This window comes from Pelodiscus sinensis, chromosome 31, assembly GCF_052426305.1.
Source record: "Pelodiscus sinensis isolate ZL-2025 chromosome 31, ASM5242630v1, whole genome shotgun sequence".
Lineage (NCBI taxonomy): Eukaryota > Metazoa > Chordata > Testudines > Trionychidae > Pelodiscus > Pelodiscus sinensis.
This window is the reverse complement of record NC_143082.1, coordinates 11851245-11866463: the sequence shown is the minus strand read 5'-3', so window position 1 is coordinate 11866463 and position 15219 is coordinate 11851245. Positions and strand designations below refer to the sequence as shown.

Genomic DNA, 15219 nt, shown 5'->3' with positions numbered 1-15219 from the left:
CCTTGCCCCTTGTCACAGTTGACACCAGTGTCCTCTTCTATATTTCCCCACCCTGCCACGGTACGTCTTCCTGTTAATTCCCATCCACCCAGTTTCCATTACTCATTGATCAGTTGTCCACCATTTCTCCCACCTCTTCCCACTGCCTAACCAGCCTTCCACATTCCCCCCATCTCTTTCCCCAATCTCAGGCTGCTATCAGCCCTGCACCACCCCCATCACCCGCTTATCATCCCCTCCATCTACTTTCACTATTTAATTACTCAGCCCCACACCCTTCCTCCCTCAGCCCTCGGCCCCATCACAATTCCACTGCTCTCACCAACCCCTATGCCTAGCCCCGGCTTTGCCCCTGATTGTACCCCACCCCACCCCCGTTAGCCCTCACCGACTCCTGTACCTGCCACACTGCTCTTCCCTCCCACTGCCAGCCCCCAGCCCCTCCCCCTCTCCCAGCCCCTCCCCACCCCCCCTCTCCCACTGCCCCCTCTCCCACTGCCAGCCCCTCCCCCTCTCCCACTGCCCCCTCTCCCACTGCCAGCCCCTCCCCCTCTCCCCTTGCCCCCTCTCCCATTGCCAGCCCCTCCCCCTCCGTCCCCCTTCATACTTACCCCTCCCCCGCCCATCTTCCACTTATTGCCCCTCCCCCACTGATGCCCCATCAAATATTCACACGCCCCCCGGCACGGACCCCTCCCCCCCTCATGCAGCCCCTTCGCTTCCCCTCCCCCCGGGCTCACCGCGGGCGGGGGGCTCGTTCGCCGGGCCGGGCCGGGCCGCTCCCTTCAGCCCCCGCCGGCCCCTTTGCCCGAGGCTGGGCCGGGCCCTGGCCGGACGCCGCAGCCGCCCTCACCGTCTCCTCAGGCCGCCGCTGCCAGGCACCGGGGAAAAGGGGGGCGGGGGCCCGCACCGACCCCGGCAAGAGCCATGGAGCCCGCCCAACCAACCAACGAACGGGAAAGAGCTCAGGAGCCGCCTCCTCCCGCCAGCCAATGGCGAGCGCTAGAGACGGAAACCCCGAGCGCGGACAGTGAAGCCAGCCAATGACTGCACGGGATGGCGCGCCCCGCCAGCCAATAAGGAGCGGCGAGAGGTCGAACCAAGTCGCACCGGCCAATAGGACAAGAAGAGTCTCCTTCGAGGAGTCGCCTGCGCGCCGCAGCCAATGGGCGAGTAGAGCGCGCGAGCCAATGCGGGTAGCGAGGACGCTCCGAAAAAGGGGCGTGGCTAGGAGCGGTTGAGGGCCAATCCCACAGTGTCCAGGGGAGACTGGCTCCGCCCCCTTCTCGCGCCGGCAATCGCCGAGTCCGAAGAACGGATAGCCGAGCCTAGTCGGAAATCATCGAAGCCGCCATCGCTGGTCTGGCGGAAAGAGCCGAGCTCCTTCCGGAAAGGGCCGAAGCTGGGAGCTGGCCTCAGCACCGGTGTGCCAAGGCTGGAGCATGGGCGTGGAGGAGCCGGAGCGGGGCAGCTCCAGGGGACTTCTGGGGTCACTGGCCTGGGGGGCCTCTGGGTTCCCTGGTTTGGAGGGGTTCTGGGAGTCACTTGTGCAGGGTCACTGGCCTGGGGGCCTCTGGGGGTCCCTGATTCCCCACCTCCAGGATCCCACCCACTCAAGAGCCCCTCGCACTAGGATCCCTGGTCACATTCAGGGTCGCTGTCCCATGCACGGTGCCTATTCCCATGCGGGGCCCTTGGCTCGGGGATTGCTGGCCACTCCTCTCTGCATCCCACGCAGAAATCCTGGTTCCCATCCAGGTTCTTTCCAGCGAGCTTTGGCTCTCAAGTCTCTGTTCTGCCAACACGAAGATCCCACATCCCAAATAGCCTCCCCAGTGCCACATTCTGCCCAGATTCCCCCCCACAGGGCCCCACCTTGTTCTCCTGGCAGCTATCAGAGCGGGACAACAGCAGGCCCTTCCCGGCTGAATTGGAACCGGTGATCCAGCAACCAAAGGCTTCGTCCCCCCACCAGCACTTCCCAGTGGCTGGCTCAGCCTGTCCTAGAAGCATTTCAACAAAGGCCACCCTAAGCCCCTCTCTCCTCCCTTCTGCTCCAGATCTGCTGCCCTTTTATTTCTTGGAGCCGAGTTAGCCCAGCTTAGGGTTTTATTTCTGGCTCTCGTCTTTCAGCTGCAGCCTGAGGCCGACACCTACTGGGCACCCCTGGCATTGCAATGATGTCAAATATCAAGGTACAGTTCTCACATTCAGCCCAAAGTGCAACACTGACAGTTTATTGGTAGGACAGGCGGCCTGTAGGCCCCAGAGCTGAGCTCAGTGCTGTACAAACAGGGTAAAGGACAGTCCCTGCTCTTCTTAGTGGCTGCAGCAGCCTCATCAGCAAAATGCAGAACCTGCAGGCTACCACCAAGTCTGGTGCAAGGGCAGTCATCAGTGATATAGGACATTGGTGGTGTTAGGCCCCAGCCACATGTGGGGCAAGCTGGCTACACACAGACCCTGGCCCTTGGAACAGTTCAGAAGGGCCCAGAGTGGGTGGCAAATCAAGCTTGTGCACATGGGATCAGGTCAGTTACAAACCACTGCAACTCAGCCGTGAAGAGCATTCCATCTAAACAGCCAAGACTGGCACAGGGTGGGGGGATAGAAACAGGGACCAAGTGACATGCCAGGAAGATCACCAGCAGAGCAAGGACTAGAACCCATGTTCCTGACCCCAGACCAGTGCTGCAGCCACTACCATATGCAGCATACCTCCCTCCCCTCCTTAGAAAGCAGGAGGTGGGAGAGTGCACCATGAAAGCCTCTCTCTTGCTGCCCCATGCAACGTGCCAGGCTTGGGGCCTGTCTGTTCCTGCCGCACCATCCGGATGGAAAGGGAAGCCATCACACCACAGAAATACATCACATCTGAAAAATATTGCCCCCCACTCCAAGGTTACTGCTACTCAGCCAGGCCGGTTTCCTTTGCACCTGGCTCACTGGTTTGCATTTCACTCTGCTTGTGAGAGCAAACCTGGCCTGGTCAATTTCACTTCCTGGTTCTCATGCCCTTCTGTGAACCATGCAGCAGGGCAGGGGAAATCAGGAAAATTCTCGAAAGACTCTATTGCAAAAACAGTGGGAGGGTGTGGCAGCAGGTGGTCTCCCGCACAAAGGCTGCTGCCCATCACGTGGGTTTGGCTTTCTTCGGCTGCATGAGGCTCTCATAGGCTGCCTGCACCTCGATGAACCGTCTCTCGGCCTCCTCCACCTGGTGGCGGTTGTGATCCGGGTGCCAAAGCTTCACCAGCTCCCGGTACTTCTTGTGAATTTCCTCCACCGGGGCACCATCCGGGAGACCCAAAACCTGAGAGGTTGTAAGGAGAAATGACCCCACTGGACTGGGAGCAGGATGCATCAGGTCTCTGAGCTCTGGGGTCTTCCCTCTAGGGGGCTGGGAGGGGAGCTAGAGACACTGGAGACCCAGGGACCACATCCTGCCTGAAGACTGTGCCTTGGCAAAGGATGGCAGTGCTGGTTCAGTGTCCCAGTCAAGGCACAGAGCTGAATAGTGCAGGAGTCCCCCTGTAGGAGGTGATCATGTGAGCCTGCAGCCTCTTGAGCTCAGCATGGCCCCCAAAGTTTGGGAATCTAAGCGCTTCTGCTCACCTGCATTTGCTTCCCCTGGAAGGTGTGAGCTGAAAGATCCCTACCCCAAGCAGCTCCATGCCACCCAGAGTGGAAGCTGCTGCCTTTTCAGTCCCAATCAGGTCCCAAATTGAAAGCAGAACAGAGGGGGATGGATCCCCAAAGCTCTGGTGCCGCTATTCCTGCTGCTCTAACCCTCCTCTCCAGGTAGGAATAGAACCCAGGAGTCCCGGCCCGCCAGACCTTGCACTAATCACTAGCCCCCATTCCCTCTCACCCACCTCCTTTGTCCACATTTACACTAGTGTGCACCCTCATGCAGTGACCTGACGTCCCCCTCCTGGACACCCATTCCCTCCCTGCCTGCCTACCTTGTATGCTAGCTGCTGCCGCTCAGTCTGGAAGCTCTTCACAAACTCATAGACTTTCTCCCACTCCTGGAAGGAGCCGGCCCAGATGCCTGTGCCATCCGTCAGCAGCCTCCACGCACGGTAGGGCAGAAGGAGGAGCTGCTCCAGAAAGCTGCCCAGGGAGGGGAAGAAACTGAGCCAATCCAAGAGGGCACCGATGGCGTCGGCCACGTAGTGGACAGTGGCAGCCGTGTTGCAGAAGGCACAGTAGGCCAGAGGGGTGGTGAAGGCCAGGTAGGCCAGGCCCAGGCGGTACAGCCGGGCGCTCAGCGTCTCTCCAGTGTCCCGGCGGGGCTTGTAGCACCGGTACTGCTGGGCAGTGATGCTGGCAGTCAGGCTGATAGGCAGGATGGCCAGGGCGCGGCCGTAGAAGACAGGGGAGGTGAGGAAGGCTGCCGTCAGTGTGTTCTTGAGATCTGAGGTCTGCTCTCCCACGCTGGACACCACATGCACCCCCAGGCCCACGGCCAGCGGCAGGGCCAGCAGGGCGAAGCCGGGCAGGGAGGACAGGCCGATCAGTGCCACCAGACCAAAGTAGATCCCCACCAGGACCTGGCCGAAGAAGCGCACAGGGCTGAGGGCCGGAGGCTCCGGGCTGCGAGGGTGCGACTCCTGGGTGGCGTTGGCTCGGGCCACCCAGCCGGGGAGCTTCCAGAACTCCCAGAGCCAGCCCATCCCGAGGCCCCCCAGCGTGAGCATCCACAGCAGAGCGTGGCTGTCCCGGCCCAGGTAGACGTGGTGCAGCCCGACAGGGCCCCCCAGAGCCCAGAGGGCATAGGCCACCAGGAGCCTTTTGGCCATCCTGGCGGGGGTGGGGTGGACGTTGGCTCACACAGGCTCCAATACCGGACTAGAGGGGCGGGGCATCATCCTGCTGGGATGCCCCCTGCTGGCTGCTGGGAGAACTTTAGCTGTCCGTTCACTCTGAAGAGGAGAGAAGGATAAATAGATCATTGCATGGCATGGGCTGGGGGCCAAAAATCCCTCCTCTGGTGTGGCATAACCACACCCCATGCCGGTGCTGAGAGGGGAGACAGGCCCAGAGCACGGCCCCATGGATCCGTGCTGTCGGCTGTCTCCCAAGCCAGGCAAGTGGCCCTGATTGCCCTCTTCCTTCTCCCCATGCCGGCTGCCCCCCCGCCACAAGAACTAGAGATGCCCCCCAACCAGGTATGCCCATGGCCCCAGTATTCGCAATCCCCAGACTAGGTCTCTCTCCACCCCATGTGCCCCTGGGAGACTGGGGACAGTGCGGGGGTGGAGATGCCTAGGGTGAGCTGGAACGGAGCACCCGGTGCCTGCAAAGGCCAGAACAGGGACAGAGCAGAATCCACCCCACCCCCATCAACCCCCAGCCTCATCCCAGAGCCACCCTGCGGCACAAACCTCTCTGCACATGCCTGGCGGGGCCCCGGACGCAGGCTGCGGGAAGGGGATGGGGGCTGAGCCAGCAGGACTTTGCTCCCCCTGCTGTGTTCGACTTTGCCCATGTCCCATGGGCCCAGGCGCTGACTCAGGGGGCTGGATTCTGGCTGCACCAACATCCACTGGTTAAAGGGCACCGGCTTTCCCAGCAGCCTCTGCAGCCCTGGGGCGCAGCTCCGTTGGGGAACGGAAGAGGGTCTCCTTGAAGCCAGCTGGAAATGTCTGGTGGAAGGAAGGAGACTCCTGCCCCTGCTCCTCTCCCTAGGTGCCAGCTCTCACTGCAGTCCTGCCCCAGACCCTGAGCCACGGGGCCCGCCTGATCCCCAGCCCCCATGCTCTGGTGGGGTGGGATGTAGCAGCTGTTTCAGAGCCCCGGGTGGGTGGGAGTCAGGCTGCCTGTCGTTTCCTCCCTCCGCCCACATTTTCCATGCTGGGGTCCTGAGCCTGGGCCGGGTCTTGCAGGGCCTTGTACTCCGGGCTCTGCACCAACCCCAAGGGGCAGTCGAGGCGCCATTGGGTTCCCCCATGCTGCAAAGCCCGGGTTGTTCTCCCCCGGCTCCTGGACCGTCTGCCCCGCCGGTCCGTGGGATCCCCAGGCCCTGCTGTCGCCGGGAAGCAGCAGAGGGAGCTCTCTGCCTTCTAGCGGGAAGCCAGGTCGGAGCCCGACTGCTCTCCAGCTGCTCCCCTTCTAGCCAGGGCCGGGCACTTCCCAGGTTTCTGCACAAAGCCTGCAGGAGAGCGCAACGGGGAACTGGGCGGGGGGGGGGGGGGGGCAGGGTAAACTCAGGCCAGCACCCCCAGCTCGGAGCCTGCGGATGGGGCAGGTCTGTTACTGGCCTCTACACAGCCCCCGGCTGTCCTCTAGCTACAGAGCCTGGCCCTCCCCAGCAGCCGATCCCACTGGGGGGGCCACAGTGCCCTGCCCTTGTGGGACTGCCCCCACCACTGAAATGCAGCCACCTCCGGGTGCCACAAGGCAGCTGTGTGGTGACCGCCGGGGTGTCCAGAGGCCCCAAATTGAGGCCTCCATCCTGCTGCACAGACAGGGAGGGGAAGTGTTTCCCCCGAGTCAAGGTCGGGGCAGAGCCAGGTGTCTTGAGTTCTAACCACTAGGCCTGGCTGCCTGTGCAGCGGCAAGAGGGTCACCAGTGGGAAGGGTAGGCGTGATGTGAGACAGGGTGCTGGGCCCAGCGCAACAAGCGATGGTCCAAAGAGACACCTGCACGGGGGCCGGAGCTGGCTGAGTGTGTTTATGGGCTGGACAGACAGATGGACACTGCAGGGCTGAAGCATAGGACAGGGCATTTTCCCAAGCCTGGGGCCTGGCCTGCTGGCTTTGCTTCCCCCTCCAGCCTCCCTGGGTCGCAGCCAGGCCAAGCAGCACCAGGCGAAGGTTGTGGAAAGGGGGACAGATATGATGGGAGAGGGGGTAAGGATCCTCCCCTTCTGGCCGGATTCTGGGAAGGGCCAAGAGCCCTTCTAGCAAATGGGGGAGGGAGACCATCTCGGATGCCTAGCAACTCGGGCACGTGGGCCCAAAGGCCTCACAGCCGGGACCCACGCACTGTGTCCTACATTGACGAGATGGGGGGGTTTCTACTGGAGGGGAACAGACAACTTCTCACGTGGCTGAGCTGAGCTGAGATCCAGGCCCTGGGGGCGGGGCCTGCCAATCAATCATCAGCCCCCCCCCCCAGCATCCCTAGTTTATTAATCCCCCCAATTTTCCTCCACAGTGTGGCCAGCGGACGTAATAGGCTGGGCCTGGCAGGCGCCTTGCAGCCCGTCACCCCCACTCGCCTCGGGAGCCGGGTGCTCTCCCCCCCAGACTCTAGTTTGCACAAGGCCGGGCACCCTCGCCTTTATTTACATGGATTAGCAGGGAGCTGGTCGCCAATTTGCTCTAATTCATTATTAATCAGCCCAATCTGCAATCTGTTGACTTAGCGGCCTGCCTCTCGCCCCCATGCAAATGGCATCATAGCGGGCTGGGCTTTAATATTCATTCTTTGCTTTTGTTCTGCCCCTCCCCCAGGCTGCGAAAGGGGGTGGGCGGCGGGGGGTTAAGAGCCTTGTGGGGGACTGAGATGCTGAGGGCCAGCCGGCCGGCTCAGGGAATGGGACACGGGGCCTTCTGCGCGCTTGGCCCAGCTCTGAGGGGCGGGGGGCTAGTTGTTACCACAGGAAAGTCTCTGGGGTGCTAGTCCCAGCTCTGACCCCCAACTGGCTGTGTGTCCTGAGGGGGGGAGGGCGCATGGTCCTGCCTCAGTTTCTTCAGCTGTGTTTCTGACCCCTTCCCCCACTCTTCCCCTTGCCTCGCAGACGCTCCCCCTCAATCCAGGTCCCACTCCCTGCCATGGAACTAGCAGTTTGTCAAGGAAGGGGGGGGATTGAACCACTGGGGCAAGCAGGGTACTAAAGAGCCTTAGGGGGTGGGGTGGGATGGAGCAGTGGGTCCAGGTGGGGTGGATGGAGCAGGGGTGCTGGGAGAGCATGGGCGGGGAGGGGAGCTGGAGGAGGGACGTAGTGACTGAAAAGCTCAAGGAGCTGGGGGGAGGATGAACAGGGCAGATGAATACTCAAGGGGAGCCAGAGCCCCACGGTGCCCAGGGCGCCAGAGAACTGGGATTGGCAGGGAGTCAGCCACCTGCCCATGTGCTGCCATTAGGGGCACAGCCTCTCCCCTCCCCTCCCTTCCCATAGACCGGGTTGCAGCCCCCCATGTAGCAGCAGGCAGCTGTGGGTGCCGGAGAGCCAAGGCCCAGCTAAGAGTCAGGGCTCCATGGTTCCCAGTTCAGGCAGGTCAGAGTAGTGGTTAGAGTAGGAACTAGGTGAGTCCTGAGCTCCCAGCAATGGCGAATTTCCCCCAATCCTGGGATGCTGGGCCCAGATCTGAGTTAGGGGTCACCCATTGGAGTGGAGGGAGACTATGGGGTGTAAGTATGGGAATTACAGGATGGAGGAGCTATAAGGCAGGGAATGCACAGAGGTGACTGCTGAGGGGAAGGGGATGCTCAGGGATGACCAGTGGGGGCCACGGGGTAGGAGATGTGCAGGGTGACCAGTGGGGGCCATGGAGCAGGGGATGCACAGGGGTGACCGGTGGAGGCCATGGGGCAGGGGCTGTGCAGGGTGACTGGTGGGGGCCATGGGGCCGGGGATGCGCAGGGGTGACCGGTGGGGGCCATGGGGCAGGGGCTGCGCAGGGTGACCGGTGGGGGCCATGGGGCAGGGGCTGCACAGGGTGACTGGTGGGGGCCATGGAGCAGGGGATGCACAGGGGTGACCGGTGGGGGCCATGGGGCCGGAGCTGCGCAGGGGGCCAGTTTCGGGGCTACGGGTGACCAGTCAGAGGCGTGTCTGTGTCTTGCTGCCGCTCTGTCCATCGGGGCAGGAATCTGGCTGCCTGACAGGACTCTGCATGCTCCCCCCGCCCGGCCTGTCTTATTCCATGACAGCAGCGTCTGCGCGGCAAGTCCCACTGGGCAGCGCGGCCGAGAATCTTCCAGCGCTGCGGCCCAACGCTTGGCTAGCTCCGAGCGCAGCCACCCCGGGGGGTCCTGGGGGCAGCCAAGGATGGAGCCAAGCGGAGCGCAGCCCAGCTGGGCCACAGGATGTCAAGCGAGGAGCCGCAGCCTGGGAACAGAAGGGCGGGGGGGCTGGGCACTTAGGGCTGTATTCTGCCCCTCACTCCCGGCCTGCAGCCCCCAGCTACGTCAGCGCCCGGTCTAGCCCCCTGGATGGTTCCCGTTACACACACACACACACACACCCCCACCCTGCATCTGCGCACTTGAGCACATCGATCGCCGCGGGGCGGGGGGGTGTCTCCTGTGTCCCTATTGATTCTTTTAAGTATCTGGATTTAAAAATGTCAAATTTGCCGTTTCCATGCGGGGCCAGATCTAGCGTCTGGGAATGAAACACAAAGGGATCGATGGAGCTGTGTCCAGAATGAGAAAGGCCTGCTTGGCCTGCACGAGCCCCCCCGCCCCGCCAGCCCACAGCCGCCTACCAGCCCCCTCCCCACCCTACCATCTCCCCACCCACTGCCCCTTCCAGCACCCTACTAGCGCCCCGTGTCAGCCCCCAGCACCTTACCAGCTCCCCCTGCCACTACCAGACCCCCCCAGCCAGGGATAGAACATAGGAGCCCCCCCCCCATTTGGGAAGAGAGCTGGCACATCCTTGCCAATCCTGCCAGTGCAGCCGGCCGGCCCAGCACACAGCAAGTTAACCCCCCCCCCCCCAAACCCTTCCAGGGCAGCTCCAGCCCTTTCTACCAGGCACGGTTTGTGAGTTGTCAGGGAAACGTGGATTTGGCATTTCTCCGCTGCCTGCAGACAGGTGTCTGACAGTGCGGGGTGATGGGTGCAGCCTGGGACCCCCCCCGAGCACAGCTCCCCACTCAAACCGCAGTGTGACGGGGGCTGGGCTCCTGCCTCCCCAATCATACCAATGGGTTAGAGCCGAGAATGTGATTTGAGGTGCAGGGGCTGCCCCAGGGGAGAGCCAGGGGTGTGATTTGGGGTGCAGTGGCTGCCCCATAGGGAGAGCCAGGGGTGTGATTTGGGGTGCAGTGGCTGCCCCAGGGGGAGAGCCAGGGGTGTGATTTGAGGTGCAGTGGCTGCCCCAGGGGGAGAGCCAGCGGTGTGATTTGGGGTGCAGTGGCTGCCCCAGGGGGAGAGCCAGGGGTGTGATTTGGGTGCAGTGGCTGCCCCAGGGGGAGAGCCAGGGGTGTGATTTGGGGTGCAGTGGCTGCCTCAGGGAGAGAGCCTGGGGTGTGATTTGGGGTGCAGTGGCTGCCCCAGGGAGAGAGCCAGGGGTGTGATTTGGGGTGCAGTGGCTGCCCCAGGGGGAGAGCCAGGGGTGTGATTTGGGTGCAGTGGCTGCCCCAGGGAGAGAGCCAGGGGTGTACAGTAAAGTTTGGGGGCAGGAATTCATCACTCTCTAAGCCTGGGGGTTCCCTTGACGCTGTTTCTGAGCTGGGGGCTGAAGTTGGGGTACAGGGAGGGGGAGCAGCTGGTGGGCAGCTCCCCACAGGTCACATCACAGCCAGTGCCCCTCATTGGTGTTGGCATCCCCGAGGGAAAACGTCCAGGCTAAATGGCTCAGGTGAGCAGGGAGATCACAGTGCATCCCAGCGGGTTGGGGAGGGGAAGCCTGGGACATGGGATGGGGACTCACAGGGGGCAATTCACTCACTCCCATGTCCCCTGTTCACTCTGACCCACAGCCCGTCTCATACACGCTCCCACTTTAAGGGCCCATTGGGATCAGCTAGTCCAACCCCCGGCACGATTCGCAGGCCACAGCCCTCCCTCCCCGCACCCTGGCTGAGTCACAGGTGCCCTCACACCAGGAGCAAAGCCACCAAGTCCCAGAGGATCCACCACGGACACGGGGCAGACCTGTCAGTAGCCCGTGTCAGGCAACACCCCCGCTCCTAGGATCTCAGAGCACTTTGCGAACATTCATTAGTGAACATCCCACAGCCAGGGGGCAGGTCAGCACCAGCCCCTCTGCACACACAGGGAAACTGAGGCATGGAGCGACCAAGGGACTTGCTCAAGGTCTTAGGGAGTCAGTGCCGGGATAGAACTTGGGAGTCCCAGCTCCACTCCCCGACTCTAACCCCTGGGCCCCACTTCCCTCCCAGAGCCAGGATAGAACCCAGGAGCCCTGGCTCCCACCAACCCCTGCTCTAACCATTAGCCTTGCATTGACTCCAGGAAAGATGACCCGGATTATGGCCCTGCATGATCTGCAGGGGACAGCCATGCCTCCCACCCACGTGCCCATCCCTCACGCCAGCAGCCGGGTTCTCCCCATCCCGGAGCTCCTACTGCCCTGCTGAGGGCAGCTCGGGAAGACCGCGGTGGCCGGGCGCGTGGCTCCTGACACCGATCAGACGCCTGCTATAAGCCATAATTGGAGCCATTGATCAGTGCCGGCCACCAGCGTTTAAGGCATCGATTTTTGGAACCTTCCTGCTAATTGAAGCATTTGTCACCCCCTTGTTCCACAGGGCCCGCTCCCAACAGACCCGCAGGCTGGGCACACCGCGGGGGAGCAGCTGTGACAGAGGCCTGGGCTTTGGCACAAGCAGGTGCAGCAGCCTGGGGCAAGGGGGCTCCACCCTGACCCACCTGTGGCTCTGGAGGGCAAAGGGGGCTAGTGGGTTAGAGCTGGGGGGGTCAGGGAGCCAGGACTCCTGGGTTCCATTAGTGGCTTTGAGCTGCACAGGCAGGATGAAAATCATTGTCATCGGAGAGATGACCCAAAACACACCTGCACCCCCATCCTGGCCTCATACGTCCCACGATCTTGTGTCAATACTGGTGGCGGTGGGGCCGGTCCGGTCCCAGCACTGGAGGCTCATTGATTTCTGCTGAGGTCCCTGGGCCATGCAACGGGCACGTCAGTGGGGCCTGCCCCAGTGTTTCCTGTAAGCTGTGAGCTTATGTGGCCGCTCAGGAGAAATTCCAGTGCTGCCCAGCTGATTAGCAGAGTGCCCCCAGCTAGGTATTTGGGTCTACTGGTGGTGCACAACCGCACATGGATGGAAAAAATTATTCCGCACATGGATAGAAAAGATTAGAAGGAACGTTGGCTGAACCCCAGGAGCTCCCAGGACAGATGCAGGGAGATCAGAGCCAGCCCCAGTTGCCTGGAGGACATAACCCTATGGCTGGAAGTAACACATCTGCCTCTGCATACATCCATCCTCTTACAGGCTGCTCACCCTGATAGGTGTGCATACACACTCGGCCATGCACCGGTACACACATGCACTTTCCTCTGCACACGTGCGCCCTCACACACACTACCTAGAAAGGATCGGGCAGGTGGCTAGATGTACACACTCTTACACGCACACAGGGACACACGCACACACAATGCCATGTGCACCCTCTCTGCACACGGGCATGCTCACACATCCAGAGACCCGCATGTGCCTGCATTCACACGCATGGAGACCCCCCCCCCACACACACACCAGCATGCAGGGAGACGCGCGCTAGCCCCACGCAGCTTGTGGTTCCAGGAATTACAGACGAGCTGGTTAAAGGAATCCGGCGCCTAATTCTGAATGTCACGTTGGCTTGTCAGTTGGCTGGTAATTAATGCGAACTCTGGGTCTGCAGCCCCTCTGGAATCGTATATCAATGCCAAATCCGGCGCTGCAAAGCAACCCTTTTACCCAAGTGCTGTTATTAGGGGAATTTTATATGTATTAGCTGTTGATGCACATTAATACATTAAAAATGTCAGCCGCGGAGGCCAGCTAATTGTCTGATTTAAATGTCTATTTGTCAGCGTGCGGCTCAGGTGGGCATGAGGCGAATCTGCAATGAGGCACGGAGCCTGTCACGGAGAAGGGAGTGGGGCTCACTGGCACGGTGGGGTGATCGATGGCACAGACACGTTCGCTTTTCTTCTGAGCTGTCTCAGTGAGGCGGGGAAGACGGCACCAGGAGACAGCTACTCCAGCGCCGGAGTCTCCAGGCAGGGGGCGCTATAGGGTGCGGGGGCGGGAGCAGCTTGCAGATTCCAAGCCACTCCCAGCAGGGAGCTCTGTAAGGTGGGAGAGGAGCAGCCTGCATTCCCAGCAGGGGGCGCTGTAAAGCAGAGGGGGGAGAAGCCTGCACTCCCAGCAGGGGGCGCTGTAAGGAATGGGCAGGAGAGGCCTGCACTCCCTGCAGGGGGCGCTGCAACGCAGGGTCAGGAGCAGCCTGCTCTCCCAGCAGGGGGCGCTGTAAGGCGTGGGCAGGAGAAGCCTGCACTCCCTGCAGGGGGCGCTGCAAGGCAGGGGCAGGAACAGCCTGCATTCTCAGCAGGGGGCGCTGTAAGGCAGAGGGGGGAGAAGCCTGCACTCCCAGCAGGAGGTGCTGTAAGGCATGGGCAGGAGAGGCCTGCACTCCCTGCAGGGGGTGCTGTAACGCAGGGGCAGAAGCAGCTTGCACTCCCAGCAGGGGGCGCTGTAAAGTGGGGGCAGGAGCACTTCTATCAGTCAGGAAGGAACCACTTGGTGCAGCTGGTCAGGACAGGAGAACCCTGGAGTCTGCAGAACGACATTGCAGTGCAATGCAGGGAAAGGCTGTGACCCCAGCCATCCATGCCCCGTCGGGACCTCAATCCATCTGCCCTGATCTTTAGCTGCCCGCCTAATTGCCAGCGGGCCAGGATGGATTTCTCCGGCCGACATCCTCTGAATCCTTAATAAATGCCGCTTGTCCAGAGAATTAATTCAGGCTGCCCTGCAGATATCCATCTCGCCAGGCGTTGGCATGCCGGTGATCTACAGCCGCGTTGCCATTTGTTAGGACAGGGGCCAGGGGGCTTGGGAAATGACTCATTTGAAAGGGGGAGGCGCACAGTGGCCAGTAAATCCCCGCTGGAAATACCAGGGAACAGGATCAGGCAATCCCACGGCGCCCCATGCAGCCAATGAAAGGGCCCATCTCCTGGAACCCCCCATCGCTGTTGTAAATATCAGACATGGGGAGACCCAGCAAGGGGTGGGGGCAATGCAGAGTGACGGCATGTGACCAGCCACAGAGGGAACTTTGGGACATGTCCCCCCACTGGCAAGGGAGCTGCAGCATCTCCTTGGGAAGGGATGGGAGCCCCACGACTCACACTGGTCATTGGCTGCTTGGAGCTCTGTGGCAGATTCAGGCTAGAGTCCAGGCCTTTCAAGCGCAGGCTTCTGCTCTGCCACTCCAGCTGAATGAGAATCCCCAGTGGCCTCTAGCAGTACAGGGACAATGGCACACCTGTGAGCAACTTGTGTCCATCCACTAGAGGGCAGTGTTGCACACACTCTAGCACCGGCAGCAGCTTGAGCTGGGGGCGGGAAGCCAACCTGTCCTGGCTTGGAGCGATGCTGGGGGAGGATCTCCGCTGAGGGGTTATTACCAGCATTGTCCAGTCACCCCAGGTGGGATCAGGCCAGAACCCCTCTCACATGCCCGTCGTGCCCTGGCCAGAGCCTCACCCGGCCACAGTCACTCTATTTAGGTCTTCCTCGGGAGCAGGCAGTGCAGGGGCTGCTGGAGGCCACGCTGGGACCGAGCATCCCGCGGACTCATCCTGCAGCTGGGACAGGGGCTCATCACCTACTGAACAGGATGCTGGCGCAGGCCCATGAGATGCCCGAAGCTGGGCTGTGCAGCAGCCAGGACATCAACCACTCTCCTGTCCCCGAAACTGCTCCAGAATCTCCCACGGCTCCGGGGAGTTCCCAGAGCTGCCTGCATCGGCGGACAGGCCCCCAGCACTGGATCCCCATGCGTAGCTTTATGGCCCATTGGGAGGCAGCGAGCACCACGGGCCCTTATTAGCACCCGCGGAATCGGCACAGAACAGCCACGGAGCACAGAGGGCTTCGGGCCCGAGTGCCCAGGGGAGAGGGCCGGAGCAATTCTGCAGGGAAGCGCTCCCAGAACAAGGCAGGTTCAGGAATGCTGCCGCTAACGCTGTTCCCAAAGCTGGGACAGGAACCAATGGGATTGTGCGCACACACGCGTGTGCAAATGCAAGCAGGCGGGTGTGCAATCACCAGGCTTTTCAATGCCAAGCCGCCTCTCCCGGGATCCAGGCACCATAGGCTAATTCCACCCTAGCCACTGCTGTGCACGTGTGCCGTGGGGATGGGCTAGCCCCAACGCTGGAGGCAGAGAACATGCTGAGCTCAACTCCGGCCCCAGACCTGCACTGATCAATCCCTAGCCCAGGTGGGACCCTGCTGCCCCTGACGGCCCTCTCACTAGCACAGCTGGGAGAG

General features: G+C 61.7%; 2 protein-coding genes across 5 annotated transcripts in view; both read right to left on the bottom strand.

Moving 5' to 3' along the window:
- The window catches only part of SPATS2 (spermatogenesis associated serine rich 2), a 46653-nt gene extending 45666 nt beyond the window's left edge, over nucleotides 1-987 (bottom strand). For 2 of the 4 annotated variants that reach the window (XM_075901965.2, XM_075901964.2), the window contains exon 1: nucleotides 741-959. The gene's annotated coding sequence lies outside the window, so the exon portion shown is untranslated. Of the gene's footprint in view, nucleotides 1-740 lie in introns of all 4 variants that reach the window. The other 2 variants (XM_006131175.5, XM_089774858.1) reach the window with 2 other exon arrangements.
- Nucleotides 988-2216: 1229 nt separating this feature from the next.
- DNAJC22 (DnaJ heat shock protein family (Hsp40) member C22) lies at nucleotides 2217-5541 on the bottom strand. The gene is made up of 3 exons (XM_006131173.5): nucleotides 5391-5541; nucleotides 3966-4928; nucleotides 2217-3313 (listed from the first exon to the last, which is right to left on the bottom strand). The coding sequence occupies exons 2-3, from the start codon at nucleotides 4803-4805 to the stop codon at nucleotides 3134-3136; spliced, it is 1020 nt and encodes a 339-aa protein (XP_006131235.3). The 5' UTR covers nucleotides 4806-4928; nucleotides 5391-5541; the 3' UTR covers nucleotides 2217-3133.
- Between the last annotated feature and the right edge of the window lie 9678 nt (nucleotides 5542-15219).

Bases quoted from the DNA above. Each gene is read 5' to 3' on its own strand.
- DNAJC22 (XM_006131173.5), bottom strand. From the start codon at position 4,805: ATGGCCAAAAGGCTCCTGGTGGCCTATGCCCTCTGGGCTCTGGGGGGC. The intron at 3,314-3,965 runs GTAGGCAGGCAG...ACAACCTCTCAG, and splicing joins GGCAGCAGCTAGCATACAAG to GTTTTGGGTCTCCCGGATGG.